Here is a 23289-nt window from a genome sequence, read left to right as displayed (position 1 = left end):
TGGTTTTATCAATTTTATGTGTGTATTTGCTCCTTGCTTTTATACTGTTTTTTCTAAGTTGTAATGGTTTTTGCCATGTACACCCATGTTAGCCCCTTCTTGGTTTTCCCCCAATCATAGTTATGTGTCAATCATAAGTTATACAGCCCCTAGGTCCTGTCCATCGCTTTGAGGCCTCACCTTGGGTCTAGAAGGTTCCATTGAGGTTGTCGAGTGATTGGGCAGGATCCTGGCTGTCCCCTCTCTTGCATTATTGATTAGTTATAATATTTGTCATTTATGTACAGGGTCACACCCTTCACACCCTGCATTGGTCCCAAGCTGTACCCTACCCCCTGCTCCTCCCCTTTTATAAGGTGCAGAGAGGAGCCCCGCTCTTGTGGGCAAACTCTCGGTGTGAAGAATTCCCACGTGGGCTTAATAAACCCCAGCTGAAGTTCCCCACAAGAGTCCTTCCTTTTTTCCTCAGCACTGCTCATGCTTCTGCAGGACAACAACCCACAGGATCGGGGCGGTATCCCAGGATACTGAACTTCACTGCAGCTCCAGTGCCAGGGCTGGCCAGGACATGGGACACAGGTCCCAAGAGACACACCAGACCACAGTAATTAGGTGAAGAAGTTTTGCAGTAAATGAGACTAGATTATATTGTCTGTTGAATTTGCTGTTAGACGATACAGCTCTGGAGAGGAGATTACTAAAAGCTATATATTTTAAAAAATGCAATAACCAGTATTTACTCTTTTAAAAGAAACATAAGAGTACTGAAGGACAAGCTGATCAATTATCACTATCTGCAAATATGTCAGCATGCTCCCAAAATAAACATTTCAATTCAGAAATCTGCAGGTGTCTTTCAGTGTTCACATTTACTAGCCAGAAAAGCAGCAGGATTAGAAAAACTATTCATTGCTTGTTAAGAATGGAAAAGCCATGGTCTTGAGTTGAAACAGTTTTGTCAACTGTGCTCAGTTTTGACTACTAAATTTTAAAAGTTTCATAAGGAAAATACATAAATCATTACAATCATTAAAACTCACGTGAAATTGGTCATCCTGAAGTAAAATAAATAGTGTAAAACCAGAAATTTCATTTGTTTGTGTGATGATAACATGTCATACATCACCTTAGGTGGGTAGATTTTTATGCCTCTTCCAAAACATCATGTGGTTTAAAATGTTTTGACAAATCTAGAGAACATAGGAGTGGGCTTAGAATATATGTTACTGCATTTGAGAAGGAATGGAATGTGTATGTTTAAAATTATATTTTGGGCAATTTAGATTTCTTAAATGTGAGTTTAAAAGTAACTGTAAAGCTTGGTTTTTGTTGTTATGCTAGCTAGGAACATGGATTCTTTGGAGATCAGAGCATGATTCCCTGCAGAAATTTTAACAATTACTTTTAGAAGTGCACTTTATTAACCTGATTTTTGCATGTGTCATGGAAGCATATTCCACAGTGCAGAATGCCCACACCTTTAAGCACATTCTTATGAGCCAGGTATTGAAATTTCAGTGCCCAGATCATTATTACTGCTATAGCTAAGGAGGGATTGTGTATTCTTAATATTTATCACAAATCAGCTTATCATTGAGAATATAGAAGGAGCTGGTTAGGTAATAACTCATATTCTTGTATTTTTCTAAAATGATGTATTTTCTATTGTGTACAACACTTCTTTATCTGTCGCCACTTAGTGGGTATAGATTGTTATAACTTCATAGGACTTAACATATTAAGTGTGCTGCAGAAGATATGTTGAATCCTATCATGATAAAAATGATCATATGGAAATATCGCCATATCTCCAGTACATTTTTTTCCAGTACTTTTATAAAGTGTATTTATTTTCAAACCTTTGCATGTATCACTAACCTGTTTGCCATTGTGAGTGACTGAAGACAAAATAGTTCGCAATGTCTTAAAACCCATAGCAATATCCAGCAGATGAGCAGCAAAGAAGAAGTTGTTGTAGTGCCCAAGAATAGACATAGTTGTGTACCAAGCTAAGTATAAAAATGACTGCAGAGAAAATGAAAAGTGGCAGAGGGTTAGCAGGTGGATTATTGGATCCAGAACACAGTATTTTTAGGTCACTCAAGTTGTAGTAGGACACTGCCTACATAGGGATTAAACAGCTCAAATTTCACCCAACTTTTAAAAATTGACAGTGATAGAGGGGGACATCACACTGCTTTTGCTGTTGAAAAATGCTGAGACCAGCCTCACTTGACAACCTCAAAAGCAGACATCACAAGGATGTGAAAAACCTGTGTATTCTGACAGCTACTGCCACTTGCAGGGATGTGGAAGGCAGGTGTTTCCTGATAGAGCAACCAATGATTGGTAGTACTAATAACTTATTTTAAGATTAATGTTGCTCTGCTGAGCTACCATGACTAGCCCGGGAACATGTGAATTCCAGTCAATCACTTTATGTTGTAAAAGCTCAGTCCTGCTTTTTAATGGCAAGGATTTCTAGCACTCCCAGGTATGTGTGTAGATTCTTTACTTGAGTGGGAATGCTCCCCAGGGTTACTCCTTGAGGCTGAACCAAAGAGGTTTCCCCACTGTCTTGATATGGGCAAGTAACAATCATTATTAAGCTACCTTTTAAACCATTAATTTAATAAATTATGTACTATAATTGCAGTTTATAACCATCTATACTCTGCAGTATATAATTCTGATTAAAACATCTAGTCTAATCACATGACAGAAAAAATACTTTCAAATGGCTCTGTAATGCAATATTATTTCTATATGTTTGTTTAAAATAAAAGCAGATGGTGGAAGACATACAACCATGTTTAGAGTAAATCAAAGCATATTCTTCTAGGCTAACATACTTACATTATCAGTGAAAACAACTCCGAGCTTCCAGATGTGGTATTTTGTATCAATGGAGCTTAGCCTAAGAAATACAAAGTTTTTGAAATGCATAAATGTAAAAAACAAGTATTAAATTCTGTATTTACAAACGGCAAACTAGTTTTGGCACTTCACATCTTTTTGCTGAAGGTGGTGATATATATTAACTGTTCATTTTTTTGAGTGATCTGTGTGTTTCATTTTTCAGAGAGTATTCAATAATTCTGAGCACCATATAGAGTTTCTAAACCCACAAAACTGGTGTAACAATTTCAGGAAGAATGATACTGCCATATTCCAGACTTAAGAAATTCAAATCTGTGCCAAAAGATTCCACATCCAGATTGCTTAATTCAAGAGGTAAGTGTTCTGTTTCGTGTAAAATGTTGCCAGAAAAACCAAGAGAAAAGGTAATGCCTTCTGCAATATTCTAAATGTTTTATTAGCCATTGGATGGCAGGCAAAGGGAAATCATTCTTGTGCATCATACATGCAGCTGAGAAAACTAGCTCTTGTAGGAGCATAAATCATTTGAGACTGGGACACTTTCAAGCTTGCAACCCGACTGACTGGTTAAAGCAGGAAAACATCTCCAAATCTGTACTAGACTCCTGTTATCTAGGTATTTATTATCAACACTTTTTCTGTCCTTTGGTTTATAAACTCTGTTGTAAAACATTTTAAATGCTTCATTAATTATTGTTTAAAATGAAAGTGTGGCCAACTATATCAGTCAGCATAAGTTAGCTGATTTTTTTTCCTTACTTTTGTAACACAAATGTGTTTTAGAATAAACAAAAAGCTATTTTATTTTACTTCCACACTAGGAAGACTTATCCATTTGAATTTTCCATGTTGAGGAAAACATCACAACAGTCTCAAAATGAAATGTTTTTATCTTTGATGGTGAAGTTATCCCAATACATAATTTCTCTCTGAAGTTTGGAAGTCATACCATGACACAAGAGATGCCTCTTCTGGTTTGCTCTCTTCCACTGGACTAAAATCAAGGGCACTTTTGTCCAAACCCAAAAGTTCTGCAATGCGGTCTGCTCCATATAAGTCTCCATATTTGTTAATAACCTAGAAAGGGAAGAAGAGAAGCTTTTGCTCACAGAAACTCCTCAGTGACATTCACCTACTTTAGACCAGTAGTTGTCAGAAATTAAAAAAGTCTTTCCCAATTAACACTACTAGAACAGTAAGAACTCCCAGGAAACCAGAGGAGCATAAGAAAGAAAAATAGAAGCATTAAAGGCTATTATCTGAAAGCTTATGTATAATTTGCTGTCATTTAAGCTGGCATGTTTTTCTTTTTTTAGGGCAATGAGGGGGCTTTGTATCCTAAAGATGACAGTGATTGTAAATTAGACCTGCTGGTGATTGACAGCATAAAGTTATTTCAAATGTCTGAGTCTAGGAAGGAAACCACAGCCTTCTGTCTTCCTCCCTCCTCCCACCTACGCCACAGCTGCCTGTTCACCAAGACATTTAACACAACAATGACTTCCACAAAACAAATTCCAGTTTTCAGTTATTTCTGTATTTATGTGTACAGAAGCAGATTATACGGATATCCAAATTAACCAAATAGATTATTGCTCTGAAAAACATAATAGAAATATAAAAATCCTACCTTCCGTTTCACAAATTTGTCCCAGTAATTGTTAGGGAAGGACCTACATAGATAAGGCAAAGGTATTGCAAGTTATTTAACTTGTTAGGGGAAAGGAAAAAAAGAAAGAAAAAAGGAGAAAATACCATATTTCTAATAATTGCAAATTTTGTTCATTCGCTGCACTTCAAATTAAGAGAATCGTTCCTTTCCATGTGGACAACAGCTGTTATTAATCATAATTTGCTGCAATATCATCTTCCCTCTCCATACCCCCTTTATTTTTCCCATCTACAAATACGACTGGCTACAAAAGGACAGCAGGCTATTAGCAGGTTCATCCTTGTAATATCCTTTATCTCCTAAATAAATACTTTATCACCTCTAGCCATAAAAATCAAACCAGGCAATGATTTGCAGAGAAAAATAAGACAATCTGAAAGCATAAATAATTTTTAAGTTCATTAGAATACATTTTAAATAGAGGCTGAACACTTGAGAACCACTCAATTGTTTGCCAACAGAAAATTTTAAAATATTAAACTTGCCAAGAAAATTCAAGATCATTTGCCAATATATAGCAAATATACATATATTTAGAGCAGTATCCAGGAACTGCTCATTCTAATGATCTTACTGTATATTATATTCCATTTGAGGAATGCCAGTTAGCAGGAAACACTAAAAACTTGAAGATTTTTCTCTCCTTATTTCCTGGAAATAAGACTGAGTTGACAAAATATAGAGGAATGTAAAAGAGAAAAAAACCTGCTTAAACTGAAGGACAGTATTGGCAAAATACAGTAAGTGCTAGCACAAGAAAAAGAGATTCCAGAACAATGTTCTGCTGCGATGTAAGGCAAACTTCCCAATGACTATGCTCCAACTTTTACCTTTCTGAACTGGAATTCTGAATTAAATTAATCCAGATAAAGGGAAAATGCTTCTAGTGACTCAAATGGATGGTATTTTCTAGTCCAATGCTCTGCATTATTTTTTGCTTGATTTCTCAGGCTTTAAGAGATGTCATATATGTCATAGTGTAGCCAGCTTGTGTCTATCTCTTTTACCAAAAACATCCAATAATTTGTCAGGGTACATCTTTTGCTCTTTTAATTACTTTTTTCCAGTTATAGAAAGCATATTTCAGTTTATACAGAACACTGGGTACCCTCCAGCACTGGTTATTGTGATTGTACAGTACTTGCACTAAACCTCGAGACTCAGTTAACATCAGGGGGAAGGATTAGCCTGCTTAAATTAGCCCTAATCTTTTGTTTAACTTCAGTAGCCAGTGCAACATGCTGAGAACAGAATGTACAGCATGTCATTAGGGATAAGTTGACAAAAAATGCTGGTTCTTTTTGCTGAAGATAAACTTAGTGGGTCTCTAGATGGGTTGTTATCAATAGTGAAAGAAACTGGTTGGAAAATAAGCAGGCACTCCAGTTTCCCAGTTACCTTCTGTTGCAACTAATAATACGTGGTAGTCCATACTGCTGAATGAGGTTAAGAAAAATTCTTAAAACTTAGGTATAGGAAAACAAAGCATTCAAGAATTTCCAGTATTTTAGAAATTCCAATCATGGAAGTACAGATGGAAGTGACCTTAAAGATCACCTAGTTTCAACTTCCTGCCAAGAGCAGGACCAGCTTCCACTAGACCAGGTGCCTCAAAGCCCCATCCAGCCTGGCCTTGAACACTTCCAGAGCTGGGGCATCCACAACTTCACTGGGCAACCTGCTCCAGTGCCTGACCACTGTTATAGTAAAGAAATTCCTAATAGCTAATCTAAACCTACCAGTAAATTCTGAAAAACAGCCTGTAGTCATGGCATTCTTTCTGTGGGAAGAGAGCTGAATTGCTGTGTTTGTCTATGTCACAAACTGTTGCAGCTTAGTGGGACTCTTAGAATCAGTGTATGACAACTATAGTATTTGCTAATGCCTACAACTTGACAGAAATTCCTATCAGACCTACTCAAATTCTAGGAATGCTATTTTTCACTAGATTTACTCCTCTTGTCACATGCAAATTTCTTTAACAATGAATGGGAAAGAAAGGGAGGAGAATATTACAGTACAAGTGAAACAGAATCACTGGAAAGGATGGAAGTTATCTTGTTAAAACTTTCTCAATAGAGACTAATATGTGAAATGTCTTGGAGAGACATTGTGAGGTAAAATACATAATCCTTGAAAACCCTAGAAAATGAAAAGGAGGTGGAATGTATTATCATAGTATTCATTAAATAGTTATCATAGTAGTTATTAAATAAACAGATAATACAGGATTTCACTACTGTAGCATCTAATATAAATGCCTTCTTTTAGATGAACTAAGTGGCAGGTGAACAGGAAAGGTTCTCTATCTAGATAAGAGCTATAATATTTATAAGCATATAGTAATTTAATTTTACTTACGGAGTATTTATAACAAGGCGATCCCATTGTCCTTTAATATCATCCTCAGTTGGTTGTTCAGTTATGTATAGTCCATCAAATTCCAGCTTTCTGGCTACCTCCTTTTCCCTCTTGAATACAACTAGAGGGACCTATGAAAATGACATTGGCCATCTTTGTCACAGTTTTTGTATTTTTGCTTCTTTATAACACTCAAAATATAAGACCAAACATCACACTAGAATCTCTCACAGGCAGATCAATGCCCAGGTAGTCTCTGAGCAATGGCCACCTTGGTGGTCGAGCCCCAACCCTCCCCCACACCGCCTTTTACTGCTCAGTGTGATGTTACATGCAATGGAATATCCCTCTGGTTGGTTGGCTCAGCTGTCCTGGCTGTGACCCCCCCCAGCACACCTGCTGAGGGATGCACAGTGTGGGTGAAGCAAAGAGAGAGCCCTCACACTATGTAAACACTGTGCAGCAGTAACCACGTCTCTGTGTTACCTGCACTGTTTTAATCCAAAACACACACACACACACTGCTAGGAAGAAAGTTAACTCCGTTTCTGCTGGTCAAAATACAGGAGGAAAACCTTTACCTATTGAGCAGTGAGAATTTGTAAACAGCTAGGTAAAAACAGGTATTCCAGTATTAGCACCACCATCACCTTGGGACATAGCCAACGTTAAACAGACAGATTAGCAGTAAGATTAAAAACTTACCTTTAAGCAGTAGTATCCAATCACACAGACAAAGGAGATGACAGTATGAATAACTGCCAGTGCTCTGAGAGCAGGTGCCATGTAGCCAGTACTTTCTTCTAAAACAAAAAACACCATGCCCTCCTCCTCTTCCTCTTCAGCAAAGGAATTCCAGAGATTAGAGTCTTCCTCTACTTCATCAAGTGGCTCTTCTGTCACCTGAGAAAAATTCAAGCACATTGAAAACAAAACAAACTCAAAAGCTTTCCCTTTACTCTAAAGATATATGATATTTGCAAAGCTTGCTCAAAGGAAGATGAAAGGTCATAAGCTTTAAACATTCTTCATTTGCACAGCAGAAGTCTCTACATCATGTCATGTCACTGAAAAGAAAATCTGGAAGATGTAAATATAGGCAGTTTTACAAATCTCTCTAACAATGCTGTAGCAAAACTAAAACAAATGAAAAGTTATGCAAAAACGATTTCTTGGAAGAAGTGAGGAATGACAGGGTTTATCTATTATGACTGAATTAAGGAGCTTTTTTTGTAATCTACATAGTTCATGATTACTCGAATCTAAAAAGAAGCAAAATTGTCATATAATCACTTGGTACACTGTTCATAACTTTTTATTTCATTACACAGTTTAGAGCTTATAAATTATATACAATATTTCATCAGCTGACATAGTGCCCTAAGTTCTTCCAGTGACTTTAAAAACCTGCCCTTTAAAATAAAATCCCTGGGGGAACTTTTTTGACAGCTTTATCTGAAAGCTAAAGTCCTGTTCAGTCCTGTTTGACTCCCACTGACCCTTTCTTATGTATGACAGATGGACTTGCACTGATAGACATGAACTTTTGTCCTTGCTCTGCAACAGAACAAGTTGTCACCCATTAGACTCAAAGAAAAGCAGGAGATAACAGGGAGAAAAGGAGACTGGCATCGACAAAAGCAGAACTTTACATGTATATTTGAAGTCCATCTTCTCTAACCCTATGGGAAGGAAAGAGACAAGGAGGAAGCCCTAAACAGCCATGACATCTTTCTCCTGGAACGTGCACATACTTTCTGCCCAGTTTCCAAGAGCTTTTTACATCTTTATCTGCCCCGCCTCTGAGAACATAATTGTGTTACAGGAGTTGCATTTCAAGGTATTTCAGAACAGGACTCAGTTATTTCTAGACAGAATGTTCAGACAGCTGCTTTTGTTGTTGAAGTTTTTGATTTTAAGTAACAGAATATTAGTAGAATATGTAATATTGGAAAACACAGAGATCATCTATTTATCACAACTTTCATTCTATATCTAGGAGGGGAAGATCAAAAGGTCCAGATTTCAGGGTCTGGATAAATCAGAACTCTTCTTCAGACTTCCAGGTTTGTATGGAAAGGGGAAAAATGAGGCTTTTATGGACGGGAGTTCTGTTTATTGAATTCTAACCTGTTTCATTTCAAGGTTGTGAAAATTCATGAAGGAAATTGGTGGAGGCTGCTGAAGATGTTCTACTTTGTATCATCTGGTGTTACACACCTGAAACAACTCTAGATTCAGGTGAACCTCTAAGGTTAGGTCTAAATTGTGAATATATAGCCTTCATCAGTGAGCTAGACAAAAAACTGTAGCCTACTATAAAAAAAAGAAGTAACTTTTGAGAATAATCAGATTAACTGAAGTCTCTTAATATTTTGAGAACAAATGAAAGAAAAATAATCCAACAGTTTTGACATTTGAATAATTTTAGTCTATTTCAATTTTCTCAGAGCAAGGTTAACAGTCCAAACAATAACAGACTTATGTGATTAAATGAAAAACTGCCTAGAAACTCAACTAAATGAGAAATTAAATAAACCTCTTTTCATTCAGCCTGAATAATATAAAAACAGAATAGTTACAAAGATTAAACTAGTGTATCCTCTGGTCCTAACATAAATATTTAAAGAACAATGTTACCTTACCTTGTAAAATAGAAGAATAAAATTGATAGCAAATGCAACAAATAGAGCAAGAAACCTTAAGTTGTAAAAATTTCTTGCCAAGTAGTGCTGAAAGTTAAAAAAAAAAAAAAGTAATTAAAGGCAGGCTGTGAGTAATATCAAATGAAAAATAGATAACAAGATTTTTAAAACAGTAAATACATAATGTGTTGCCTTCATACACCAGTTATAATATGCAAGGACATTTCTTGGAAGCCTACCCCCCCTTTTCATGATAAATGGAATTAAATACAATGGCCTTAAAATTACAAGTCAGAGTAGACTGAAACAGAAAGAAATATGTAAAGATATGTTAGAATACTGGAAATAAGCTACCTGAGAGTTTTCAGAGAATTCAATATTTCATGGTTTTAACAACAAAGAAAAATAGAAAGTAGAATTAAAGATTCTAGAAGTTAGATAGAAATCCTTAAAAAATGGAGAGCTCCTAAAAAGGAGTTAAAGAGGCTAATCTGTCCTGTTAGAAATTTCAGAACACTTAAATAAGAAACACTTAGTTATATAACTCTATGAAGTATTATAAAATCACAAGAGACTGACTACAGCAAATCACCTGAACACTCATGCCAAATTTCCCTTTATGATGACACTTCTGCCTTAAATATCAAAAAAGAGTTCCATAAATGAAAATTCAATGACTAAAGAATTTAGGAAAACTTACAAGCATCTTTGTTTGATAAATTTCCAACGCTTTGAAGAAGTTAGCCATAACAGCCTCTGGTTTCTCAATTTTTTGTCCATGCCTTCTCTTCTTTTTCTTCATTTTTCCCTCTTCTAGCTGCTCAGATTGTACTTCCTTTGCTTTGTCTTCTTTCTCACCATCTTCCATGCTAGAAGAAAGGTTAACTAAACAAAAATATCTAGCCAAATGTAAATGCATTCATTTCAAATGAATGTGAGTTTATAAAGTTTGGTTTTGAAAATTAGTTTTTATACTGTATGTAGCATTAGAGGAATTTAGTTACTAACAAAAAAATAAACAATAACAAAAAAGAACCCCCCCCCAAAAAAAAAAAACCAAGAAAAACAAACAAACAAGTTGGATTTTCATAAGTGTGAAATAATCTTGAGGCATCAATATGATTGTCTAAAAGTATTGACTCTGATGATACACTTAAAAAATTTAACTTTGGCAGATAAGAGAAGAAAGATAAATGACTCTGAAGTAAATATTTTAAACATGAAGCAAAATAGGAAAAAAAGAAGAAAAAGATAATTATCTATAGCTTTCAAATCTGTAAGAATCTCTAGGAAAAGTTTTGTGTGTCTCTATAAAATATTTTAATCTGTTCCTACAATGTGTGTTTTAAAAAAGATAATGGCCACAGATCTGTGTATGCATAAATGTCAAGGACCACAAAAATCTGATTGCCATTGTGTTGCCTAGTGAGATAGTCTGCCATCTTTTAGTAAATTTGAAAAAAAATTAGTATGTACCTCTTATTTTCCAAATACTGATGAGACAAAATGTAATTAAAGTTTTTTGAATCACGAGCATTTCTTGCATTATTTTTGGTCAAGTTATTTAGCATTAGGAAGTACCAAAGAGTTAAGCAGGAATTTTGTAAAATTAACTCACTCAGCCTTCTCAGCTTCTGCTTTTCTTTGTGTTCCAGCTTCTTTTGCAATTTCAGATATCTGTAAAAAGTATTTTAACTGTCAAAATTGATCCATTCAAATAAAATTCTGGTAACTTTAGTTACTGTCTTCTAAGAAACAAAACAATAATATTTTTATAGCACTTTGCACTTTTAAGGTATTAGATCTTTAAAGATAGAGAGATCAGGCTATATTTTAACAGTGAAAAAGGCAGAAATTTTTCAGTGTAAAATTACCAATACTCTTAACTAGTCTAGTTGACTGAACTGGACATTATATATAGTGATCAGGCAAATTATTTGACCATCTGAGGATGAAGGTAACTACATCCAGATCATATTCTGATACTAAAGTCACCCACAAAGGTTCAGTGGAGCTACTGATTGAAACAAGAAACAATATATTAATGTTATCATCAAAAATCTGAAAAATATCTATGTAATTATCAGATATTACAAACCCCAATTACTTGTCTGTGATCAAGTAATACAACAGAAAACAGACAAATACCTAAAATAACTTCTACTTACACAACGTTTTCTTCAAGCTATTTATCTTAGCTGGGCTGATGGTTCATTAAACTTTTACTGGCACACCACACAACCCTCCTAAGCATGTGTTTACAGCTTTCTCTTGAGATAAGGAAAAACCAATACACAATTTTACAGATGGCTAACTGTGGCAAAGAAGCTGGCGCCTCGATAGCAAACACCTTTAGGCTTGGTATTACAAATTCAAAGTAAATAATTTCAAATGCAGTCTGAGTATATAAGCTTCAATGGAAGTCCAAGAGGTTAAGGCCCTGATATCCTAGACTCACAAAGAAATCTAAAGTGCTTTAATTTGCTTCTATTCCCTTATGCAAAAACCTATGTGAACTCTTAATCCTCCTTCTGCATTCTTTTGAATGATGATGATCTTGCTGATGATGCCTGCTTCTTCTGTTGGGTAGGGTGGTAGAAGATTGAATAAATCCCTGTCTTGTCCATATATGGATATATGTCTTATCCATATATGCTCTCTCAATTTTCTCTTTTCCAGAGCCTTGACCTACTTAATTCCATACACAAGATTTGTTCCATATCAGGTTTTAACAGCTCATTGATCTTCATTGAATCTTTTCCAGTTTTATCACACTCTTTGTGAAATGAGGGAACCTGATCTTCAAGACACAGATAAATTAAGATTCATGGAGCATAGTAATATGGGAGTTTCCTCTCTTCCTTTCTCAAAAATTCAAAATTTCAGTTTGCTTGACTGACATTATCATTGAACTGATATTGTTGTACAACTCAATTATATTCCCAAGATTTCATACTTGAACAGTAACAATGAGATCAAAATGAAGCATTTTACAGGTAAAATTATAACTTTTCCTCCTGTATTCATCATTAGCAGATTTTTATCTGCTATTTTAAGGCAACGTAACAGTTAGCTCTTGATTTTATTGCTACCAGTAATTAGATTTATCAGCAAACTCTCATGTCACTACTACTTTTCTTCTCTAATTTGTGAACCCACATAACCCTCAGCACAGATTCCTATAGAACCTTACAGTAAAAGCAAAGTCCTAAAAGGCTTCATCATATATGATTCCATAGGTTATTTTGCAGTTTCTCTGGCTATTATCACTGACCTTATCACTATACTTTTCCAGTCTATAGACCTGATCTTTTATTTCTATCAATTTGTGTGAGTTTTATCATTGCAGATGCCTAAGAAAGACATATTGACTTCCTGAAGGAAATTTTTGATTCTTAAACTGTTTCTGTTTTGAGCTGTTTCTGCTTTGAGTTCCACTTATTCTTTATATCCAGTCCTCTAACTAGATTATGTGATGCATTTATGTACACAATGGGAAATAAATAGCAATTCCTGTAATATAGAATTAGTGCAAGCATTGCTTTGGCAAGTTTCACTAGATAACATATTAAAGGCAAAAGCTGGATAAATTGCATAACTGACTTCGCATTAATGTACAAATCAAAGTAAAGCAAAGAATATTCTAAAGTGTTTATTCAGATTGGAATTAAAATATTTATTTCAACTATTGTTGAAGAAAATTCTAAAGTGTTTACATATACCTGCCAAGATTCTTGCGTTAAAGTACTTATTTTTAAATACCAACCACATTATGTTTATGCTAAATGAGGCAGGATTTTAATAGATTGTAATTTTTAAGTCCACCCATAAAAGTGATATAATAAACAAATGAGAAAAGCACATTAAAAAATTTAGTTCAATTTAGGCAAGAACCAAAATCTGGGGACAAACATACTAATTAAGATAAAATAATGCACTAAGAAGTTGCACAGTTTAGACTTATCTTGAAAATACCTGGAAAGTATATCATAAAGAGGTGTGTTAATGATGCAAGAAAAGATATTTTTGAATAAAAAGTAGAAACAGACTGAGGTGTCAAATGAACATAATACCTTCCAAATATGATAAATAAATTTTGGTTTTGACATTTAGTTCTATTCATATTTACACAGAAAAATACTCTCTTTAGTCCAGCTGAGTGGAACAAAATACTTTGTTTATAAACCAGAAAAAGAGTAAAGAATAATTACATCATAAACATTAATCTAAAAATAAATTCAGACAAATATATTTCAAATAATAGGAAAAAAGGATACTGTGTTGCATGTAAAGCATATAGAAGAAAGATGTTAACGATAAGGCATTATTATGGAGATAATAAGTTGTAAAAGTATTTGAAGTATGCTGTGAAAATATGGGGTATGCAGAATAAACAAGGCCCTAAATCGTTTAAAGCAAAAACTGTGACTAGAAATTTGCTAGCAGTTTGCTTTGAGTAAAGTCCAGATGAACAGTAACAATTTACTACACTGAAATCTAAACACTAATTTTTCTGTGACAAAATTTCCTGTTGGTTTTTAAATGTGCAGAGATTATAAAGTAAGTTCTTATTAATAATATATATTAATCAGTTATATATCAAATAAATCTGTTATGAACATTCAACTGTTTATTATAATTATAATTATTAATATTTTCTTAAAAGAAATAAAAAAATCTTATATTTACCTGTAATCTTTTTTTCTTATGAACTGTGTTTTCCAAAGGTGTCTGGATCTCAGTACCGAGGATTTCTGCAATATCTCCAAGTCCAGCATCATGACCATGTTTTGATCCTTCTTTCTTTGTAGGAATGCCAAAAATGTCTGCAATTATGTCAGTTTCTCCCTTTTCACTCTTCACAAAGTCCCCAAGTTCAGCTCTTATGCCGTGCTCAGCACCTTCAGCTTTTTCTGCTTCCATAACATCATCATGGATTCCAAACTGTGTTGGATCAGGCATATCCCCTAATATTTTTGTAACTTTTATGTTTTTGGCTCCTTCAACCAGGCCACCCCCAAATACAGTGTTCCAAAGGATCTGGAATATACCCCACACTATAGAAAAGAACATTTGGAATGTCCCTACAAAGAGGATCCAGAAAAAGGAGAAAAACACTTTCACCATCTCTTTTACTGTCATCTTTTTAACTTTCCTGTATTGTTTCCTAAGGTTCTTCACAGTGACCATTTTTAAAAAGTTGGCAACATTCTTCTTCACTGCAGCACATGCCACTGCAAAAGCTGAAGCAGGTTCCAGGGACTTTTCTTCTTCCTCGTCATGTCCAATATCCACTACATAAGCAGGCTCTGCCTCTTCCTCCTCCTCAGGCCTCTCAGATGAATCTGTTTCAGAGATCTGGGATGCCAACTGCATTTCAAAAATTGTGTCCTCACAGAAATTCACAAAGAGTTCCATTTTTTCTTGCTCTCCCCCTTCATTTACAACATCAAATATGAACTGTCTTTTAGATTCCTTCACCTGTGGCTTCTCCCACTGCATTCTACTGGATTCACTGATTTCAAAGTAAACTCTTTCTATCTTCTTGGCCCCACCCATTATCTCAATGCGGCCAAGGTATGGTTCAAAGTAATTAAGAACACTTTCTGCAGGCTCAAGTAAGCTCTGAAGGCGTGGATCATTAGGCATGTGCTCTGAGAGGTTTGTTAGCAATACTACTACATTAAATCCAATATCTTTGGCTGGTTCGTGGAATCTTTCCACAAAGTCCACATAATTAAACATGTCATTTTCATCAGCTTCTGTACAGGACAGCAGGAAGTCAATCTCTGACTGTATATATTGTTTTTGAGCTTCCATTGATTTCTGAAATTCCTTCTTGGAAATGATTCCTTTACCATCTGGATCATACTCCTTGAAAGCATCTGAATTAGTCAGATCTTTTAACTTCAGGAACATGTCAAAGAACTTCAAAATCATTTCTACATTGCTAGATGATTCTACAAGTGTGTCCACCATTTGTTTTCCAATAGTTCCATTTACAACGTTACCTAAGTAGTGTGTTATAACAGAAAGTTATTTGACAGCTACTTTTTAAATAATGGGATTTCATATTTGTGCTGAAAACAGAACAAAAATTTTCTTAAATATTAGTATTTTTCTTCCAACATGCTTTTCTCTAGCAGCTCTCTATTTAATGACTATGTATATTCCAGAATAAATATTAAATAAATATGAAGAATATCTTTTTGCCCCAAAATTATATAAAGGCAATTAAAAAACAGTTTAGAAAGATGAACATAATAATTATGTTTTACACTAGGAAGGTGAGATAATCATATTTGACCATAAAGAAAAGCAGGTACAACCTTCAAGCAGTGACAAGAGCATCACTACCATATCCTTTAGTAGATCTAGCAGTTCCTTAAGCAATTCAATCTGAGCAGAGTCCTGAAAAAAAAAAAAGAGAACTGTAAGACAGTTTTAAATTTGTAATTGTATAGAAAACTAAATAAATTTGGAGAAAAATGGTATTGGAGATGATCAGATACATTTCATTCATATTATTCAGCAACATTTCATTGTCATTTTATTATGATTGCTATCAGAAGTCTAAGACAACATGCAACTTACTGCAGCAGAGGCATTAACACCGTAACATTAAGCTATAATAAAGCATTGAGGAGTACCAAAGTGCAGGTAAAGGACAGCAGAAAAAAATAAATTGGTTTCTACGCAGATCTGAAAGTATCTGTCTCAGAAAGAATCCATCCTTTTTCACTTCACTGGCAATATTTAATGACATAATGCATTACCACTCAAAGAGGACTAGAACTGTTCAGTTTAGTTACAGAACAAGTCAGAGTAAATGTGTTTGTGTTTGACATTAAGGTCCTAAAAACTATTCTCAAAATTCTGATATACTTCTATGGGGTGGGAAGAAATCTTGTTAGTCAGAGGATAGCAGAGACACTGAATAAGAAAGGAAATCACTGCTGCATTCAGTGCAGCGCTTGAGTGTATGCATACATTAAGCAGAAGCCTCAGAAGAACACAGAATCCTGACACTGTGGAGTGGGACTCCAGTGTGCCCTGCACCGTGAAATGAACACAGCCTGTGCTCCCATGCTCAGTGTCTTTAATTAATTAACTGGATAAGTCGACCAAATGTCACACTCCCTCTGTGTTTGGATCTTTCTCAGCTTCTCTTGGCCTGCTTATCTTCTGCATGGGATCTCTGTTCTTAATGGTGCTTCTGCTCTGACAGATCCTCTGGTTTTGGCAACAGGGAGGAAGGGACCAAACTGCCACATTCACTATCAGAAAGGTATAACTGAGCTGTAAATGTCAAGTCTGGTTTCAGTGAAGGTGAGTGCACAGTGACCATTAATGTTGAAAATACCTGTGAAAGTTTCATTTGCATATTGGCAAACACATGAAGAAAGCCAACAACTGCATCCCACAGCCTACTATGAGCCAGACTCTGTTGATTACCAATGCAAGGGCCCTAAAAAAAATTTAAAAAACACATATTTTTATTTATGTCAAATAAACCAAAACAAATAAATCAAAAAGAAGTTTCAGGCAGCCATGAAGCTACATGAGAAGGCTTTCCAAGACCTCTGGGTATCTAGTGCACTAAAATGTATCCTGTTAAATACATAGCTGTTTGCGTGTTTTAGTTTTCACTTTACACTGGTCCAGTGATTCCATGTAACTTTATCAAAATTTAAAAAAAATAAGTGCAAAGCATTTAAAAATTTATGAAAGAATATGATCATGCTGTGTGAGCATGGAACTCCTCTGTTAGAGCCTTGAGAAACACATTCTGTTTACCTGAATATATTCTGTAAGAGAATTGAATATTTGTTTGGTGACAGCCAAAGCTTTAGAAAAGTTACGTTGTCCTGATTCATCAATGACATCCTTTCCTGAATAGTACCAATAGAAGTCACTGATGGATTCCTAAGAAAAAAACAAAGTTACATTTTGTAGTTTTGAATTCTCTATGCAGTATTTACAGCCTGCATTTGTATCTCCAAAACTTGCTTCAGTAATTCAAATACAATTTGGCATATCTGTGTCAATCTGTTTCTCATTACAATAATATTTTGTGCCCTCTTCAGAAGTGAACAATGAAATCCATTATCAAACATCTGATTTCACATAGAATTCTGTAATGTCATCTGCTTTCAATGGAAAAAAAGATATGAAATAAATAAATTTTTTTCATTTTGGGTATCCCTATAGAGAGAATTTTCAGGTTTGATTCCAATAAAATGTTAATCTACACAAGTGAAGGAGGGGCAAATACATTATACTCCATTTTCATCTGTTTTTTCCTCACCTGAAGACGCAAGAGATAGTCAACAGTACTAATTATAATATTCACTGTTGTGGTGTTGCCCATCTGAGTACGTAAGTAATTTTGAAAATCTGAAATAAGAAGTGAGTTGTGCTTGGTTAGTATATAAAGGGAAAAAATACATTATTTTTCTATTGTCATGGAGAATGCCTTCTTTTTAAATATCTTGTTGGATAGAGATGGTTATGTGGTAGAAATTGAACTTTAAATTTCAATGTAAATATAACTGAAGAATTGCTATCCAGGTGACTTGGAACAGGCTTTACTAGTAATATGTTAAACACTGAAACTATATTAAGACTTAAAAAATCATATTGAACTCTGCAATTCAAATTGTCATGCCAATTTCCCTTCCAAAAATTTAATTCATTAGAGGAAAACATCAGAATCAGTTCTATTGTACTCTGCTTAGAAACAGACTCACCACACATTTTCTAAAAAATTAATTCAGTTCTCTTACCATTGTTATGCCCTTCACAGAGAAGTTGCAAAAATCTAAATAGATCTCGAGTAAATTCATCATGCTGCAAGACTTTTTCACCTTTAAAATATATAAATACAATGATTATGTGACAGTTTTTATGATTAATTATGCAGAACACAAAATCTTACAGTAACCTTTTAAACTGGAATTTTAATAAAAGAACCAGTATTTAAAAGCGTTAAAGCAATTTAAAAGAAACAGACTGATAATAATGAAAAGAAAAACTTAGACAGAAAAAGCAGAGCCAAAGTATTTAGCACTCCAATGCATCCATGGTTAAAAAAAATAACACTAATTTGAAAAAAAAAGGCAACAGGATATATATCTAATAAGTAAATTGTTAGTCATAACTAAAATCATGCCTTAAATATGAGTGACACTTCTTTATATAAGCATCAAACTCTTTATTCAAGCTAAACACACAACCTGCTGCAGACCATAAAGCTAAACCTAAAGATATCTGAGAAGATGCAATGAGAGATTTCTCTTTGTATTTGCAACACACTTTTGCAACAATAGTATCAAAAACTGTAAACCCAAACATACCACGCTCACGAACGATGACTGTGGATCAAAGAAAAATAACAAGAATACAAGATAAGAATGTTGGAAGTTACAATATTTTCCTTAAAAATTATTGCTAAAGATATTGTAAAAAAGGTATATTCAGAACCCAGAGCCTAGAATTACTTATAAGTTTAAAAACAGATGCCTTAAACCACAGTAAATAATAGTTTTAGTTAAAGAAGGAAGCACAAATAATGTTTTAAGGGCTATTGGAATCAATTTCATTTTACTTACGAGTTCCTTCTTCAGTAACCATTCCCAGGCCTTCTGCTTTATTCTGTCTCTCAAATGCATTCAAGTCAAGAACACTGATATTTAAAGGAAAAAAACCAGCAGAAACAGGAAAAAGAACTATAGTAACCAATGGAAAATCATTTTCTTCTAGAAAATTTCTAGAGGTTTTCAACAACTATTCTTGACCCGCTATGACATGCATTGCCTCATATTTTATTTAATACTGGTATTAAATAATGAGCTTTGGATGAAACTTAGGGTCCAGCATCCAATTCTGAAAATGAGTCTTAGGTCAGGTCTCACCATTTACTTCACTCCTGATAATGTCATTCACAGTTTCATGTACAAATGAGGAGTGGAAAAGGAGCCTGAAATATTACTCTTTACGTGATACATGATTTAAATCTACCAACAAGAGAACACTACTGCTGTTGTTTCCCTCTCACACTGTTTTCTCCTGTTGTCACTGTTACTTTTATTATATTGTTTCTGTATATATTGTTCATGGCTGTATTATTCAGAAGATATATGGAATTTCTGATTCTATATGCACAAGACAGAAGTGTAATCAGAGGTTCCATATCTTCCATGGTCAAAAGACACTGGTATCTGAATTTTATTTTGTTAACTCGGCATAGCCCAGCAGATAGAATAGCAACACCACCCAGTTGGAATATTTTCATTCAAACCATCCAATATAATTCTATCATTATCTAATTTCACTTCAGTTAAACAGCAATACAGTAACATATTCAATCTAGTGACACCATTAAAATTAAAAGCATTCCTTAAAGCATAATTTTCATTCTCTTATAATGTTCAAGTAATTTTATTGATACCTCTTTTAATAAAGTCCTGAATAATACATATAAACAATTGGTAATAATATCACAGCAGGGCCTGTTTGAGAAAATCACTGCTAAAGTGTTCTACATAAATGAAAAAATTACAAGGCAGATATTATTTAATTAGGCTGCACCTATTTGAAAATAATTTCCGCAATGCAGATCACTATTCCTTCCACATTTTATCCTCTATTCATACAGCTGCTCCACTTCTAATCCCAGTCTACTCCCTCAGAACCCTTCTGGTTCTTTAAAAGGCTGAGAAAGGGAGATCATCGACTGTAAGATGAATCAAAAACACCAGCAATTTTCCATATTCTGTATGTGAGCCCTTCACCTTAACTAATTTGAACTGTTTTATCAAGGGAATGGACTACTACAGTCTCACTGGTCACATGCCAACTCTAAAAAACTGGATGCATATGCAGATTCAGAAAAGGCAGAGATTATGCAACTCCTAAGAAATGTGCAGAAACTGAAAGCTTAATGAAGCTCCACTGGCCTGTCTCTCCGTTAGTAGTGGCTTTTCTCCATCCTGGGAACCTACTAGACAAAAACTTTGAGGGATCTAGGGTCAGTAAAGGAGACATATTTTACTTTTCTGCCTCTTCAAACTAAGTCTTCAAAGGCATGTACAGTCTTTTGCTTCATTTTTGCCTTTGAAAGAATATTCTAAAAGATTACCAGGCTATTTCTGTGATTCACAAAACTTTCCCATAAGAGTTCTACAACCTGTGACTCCTGTAATTTCAATCTAACATATCCACCTGCACTGAGCAATAAGACAACACCATGAATAAAATGGAACCTGTAATAATGCAATTTATGGTTTTACCTGCAGGACTGCATCAAGCCAGAGAGACTTTGAAAAAATCCAGCATCCTTTTTCTCCTTCAGGTAGTCTAGCATTTTCTAAGTGTTTATTTTTGAAGGGAAAAAATACAATGTTAGGAATATATAAAATAAATAATAATTAGCAATTAAATATTAATTTTTACAAGCCAAAATAAAATAGTAAAAACAAGTACCCTTATAATTAATTATATTGAAATTATATTAATTCAAAACTTCCTGAACTAATTTTTTGAAATGCAAATCACTGGCAAAAACCAATATAATTGCTCTTGCACCAAATATACACTGATATTTCTTCACTGTTTGGCTTAAAATTAAGTATACTAATTTAAACAACAGGACACTAAAATTCTCAAAATTACGCCCCTCATTTATGCAAACAAGGCTCACAGTAGTTAGAAAAGCGTTACCTGTTGAACTATGGTGTTTCCACCATTTAAAATAGCAATACCAAGTTTCAGTGTTTCAACAACCATGGGTCCTGTATGACCTGTCAAAACAAGGATACACTCCTTAAAACTTGCAGTTATGAACTCTTCAATCAGAAATGCAGTCTGGAATTTTTACTTAGTGCAGTTTTTACTGACATTTATTTTGCCTCATGAACTGTCGTATAGAAGCTGTATGCAATACGTACATGATAGGTATAATTACATAACACTCCTATATATACCTTAAAGATATCCCAGAGCATTACCTTGGCTTGCACTAATCATCTGAAGCACCATCTCAGCAGCTCCACGGTCATGTAAGCGAGCTTGCTGATACAGAGTTCTCTGCTTTTCCATTTCTTTCTCCTGCATTTGGGAACAAAAATTAGAACAGACTACAGATTGGAATGGATCCAGGAAAAATAGGAAGATGAGAAATCTGAAGTTGTTGAAGACCATCTGCCTCCAAAATCCATGGGTTGTTTGACTCCAAAGCTTCAAAACACCCCATCTTTCTTTCATATGAATAGCCTAGTAAACCAGCTCACTGTGTTCAGCACACAATGTGTTATGCTATTTTTGCATTTATTCTAGTGGACATATTTAAAATAATTCCACATTAGATTACGAGAAAGAAATGTTATTTAAACTCTCACCTCAAATGTCTTTTCTTTTTCTTCGTCTCCCTCTTCTTCTTCCTGACAGCTCTTTTTACATTAAAAACAGAAATCACAAGATCTTGCTTATTAAGAAACATAATGTCTAATTTCGCTATAGTACTTCTGCAAAAATGGGAAAGCAATTATTAAGGGTATTAAGAAGATTTAAAAACCTGTAATTGTAAATATTTGTGCTCATCTGCACTAAGAAGGTGATATTCCCTAATGTATGAGTATTTCAGGTTATTCATCCAACTACATACACACCCTGTAATTGCAGGCTATATAGTCTTGTCCCATATCTCCATATCCATGATATTTCTCTTCACAATCAACTCTCATCACGAGTCAGCTGTAATCAATATGTTGCAAAAACTGACTTATCTTTGACAGGCTTCAAGTATTAACTCAAAAATAATCACCCAAAGGAAAAAGATAACTAATGGGTTTAAATTGCTTGTGAATTAATTATATGGAAAAAAAAAGTGCCAAGTGAAAGGAGCAGGACTGCACCTACTGGAATTTTATGGAATTGTTTTAACATGGGAGGTTTATTGTTATACATATATGTAAAACTCTGAACAGCATATGCTTCATTAAAAACACAGAGGTTACTAGTATCGAGCAGTCCATGAAACAGAAGAAACAGAAAGAAAAGTTTTAATTAATGGGAAGTATCTAAATGCAGTGAGGGATGGAGCTTGAAATTATATACTTACTTTTGCCATCATGGCAGAATAGGCAATATACAGAGGATCATTTTCTAGGTTGCTGTGAAGAGTAAAAAAAAAATTAAATTATTTTTATGATATAGTAATATAAAGATGTCATATGCCTACCTTTTTTGTTAAAAGGTATTTTATTACAATTGTCTACTTGAAAAGCTATTACATTTTAAAATTGTGTCATGAATGACTTCTCTTATCTAAATCCAAGTCTCTAAGTTTTTACTCAAATTATTCAAAGGTATATTTGTGCATTCAGTTTAGTCATGTTGGGTCATTGGCTCTTGAAGGTGTAGAAAAGTAATACAGAGATATAAATTAGAATAATTATAACTGTCAGATGGCAAGGCTTTATTAGTCATAGTTTTTCTTTATATGAAGCTCTGGAATACTAATAAAAATTTAATTCTAATCTTTATAAACAATTTTTCTAATCTTTCTAAACAATGTACATTCAAAACAGAAACTGGCAATGAGATTCATAAACATCAACAAAACCTTTTCTGATTTAGTGAGTGAAATGTAATGAATACCAAAACCAAGAACACACATCTATTACCAGGAGAGACCAGGGTAAGGTACCCTGATTAAACCTGCAATTCCTG

The 23289-nt window shown here is 34.4% G+C and overlaps 1 protein-coding gene across 1 annotated transcript in view; it reads right to left on the bottom strand.

The window, feature by feature from the left end:
• RYR3 (ryanodine receptor 3) overlaps positions 1-23289 on the bottom strand; it is a 190127-nt gene that overhangs the window by 7313 nt on the left and 159525 nt on the right. The window contains exons 77-98 of the mRNA XM_083863077.1: positions 22679-22730; positions 21957-22007; positions 21567-21666; positions 21280-21359; positions 20850-20926; positions 19170-19243; positions 18915-18932; positions 18345-18425; positions 17867-17955; positions 17356-17484; positions 16922-17026; positions 15888-15969; positions 14248-15569; positions 11177-11235; positions 10259-10427; positions 9559-9645; positions 7619-7816; positions 6914-7044; positions 4511-4553; positions 3830-3957; positions 2857-2917; positions 1879-2025 (exon numbers count right to left, since the gene is read on the bottom strand). Of these exons, the coding sequence (XP_083719203.1) occupies positions 1879-2025; positions 2857-2917; positions 3830-3957; positions 4511-4553; positions 6914-7044; positions 7619-7816; positions 9559-9645; positions 10259-10427; positions 11177-11235; positions 14248-15569; positions 15888-15969; positions 16922-17026; positions 17356-17484; positions 17867-17955; positions 18345-18425; positions 18915-18932; positions 19170-19243; positions 20850-20926; positions 21280-21359; positions 21567-21666; positions 21957-22007; positions 22679-22730 (3283 nt within the window). The remainder of the gene's footprint in view (positions 1-1878; positions 2026-2856; positions 2918-3829; positions 3958-4510; positions 4554-6913; positions 7045-7618; positions 7817-9558; positions 9646-10258; positions 10428-11176; positions 11236-14247; positions 15570-15887; positions 15970-16921; positions 17027-17355; positions 17485-17866; positions 17956-18344; positions 18426-18914; positions 18933-19169; positions 19244-20849; positions 20927-21279; positions 21360-21566; positions 21667-21956; positions 22008-22678; positions 22731-23289) is intronic.

Source organism: Zosterops lateralis (genome assembly GCF_965231275.1).
Source record: "Zosterops lateralis genome assembly, chromosome: 6".
Lineage (NCBI taxonomy): Eukaryota > Metazoa > Chordata > Aves > Passeriformes > Zosteropidae > Zosterops > Zosterops lateralis.
Note: the sequence above shows the minus strand (reverse complement) of the source record. Positions and strands in the feature narration are given on the sequence as shown.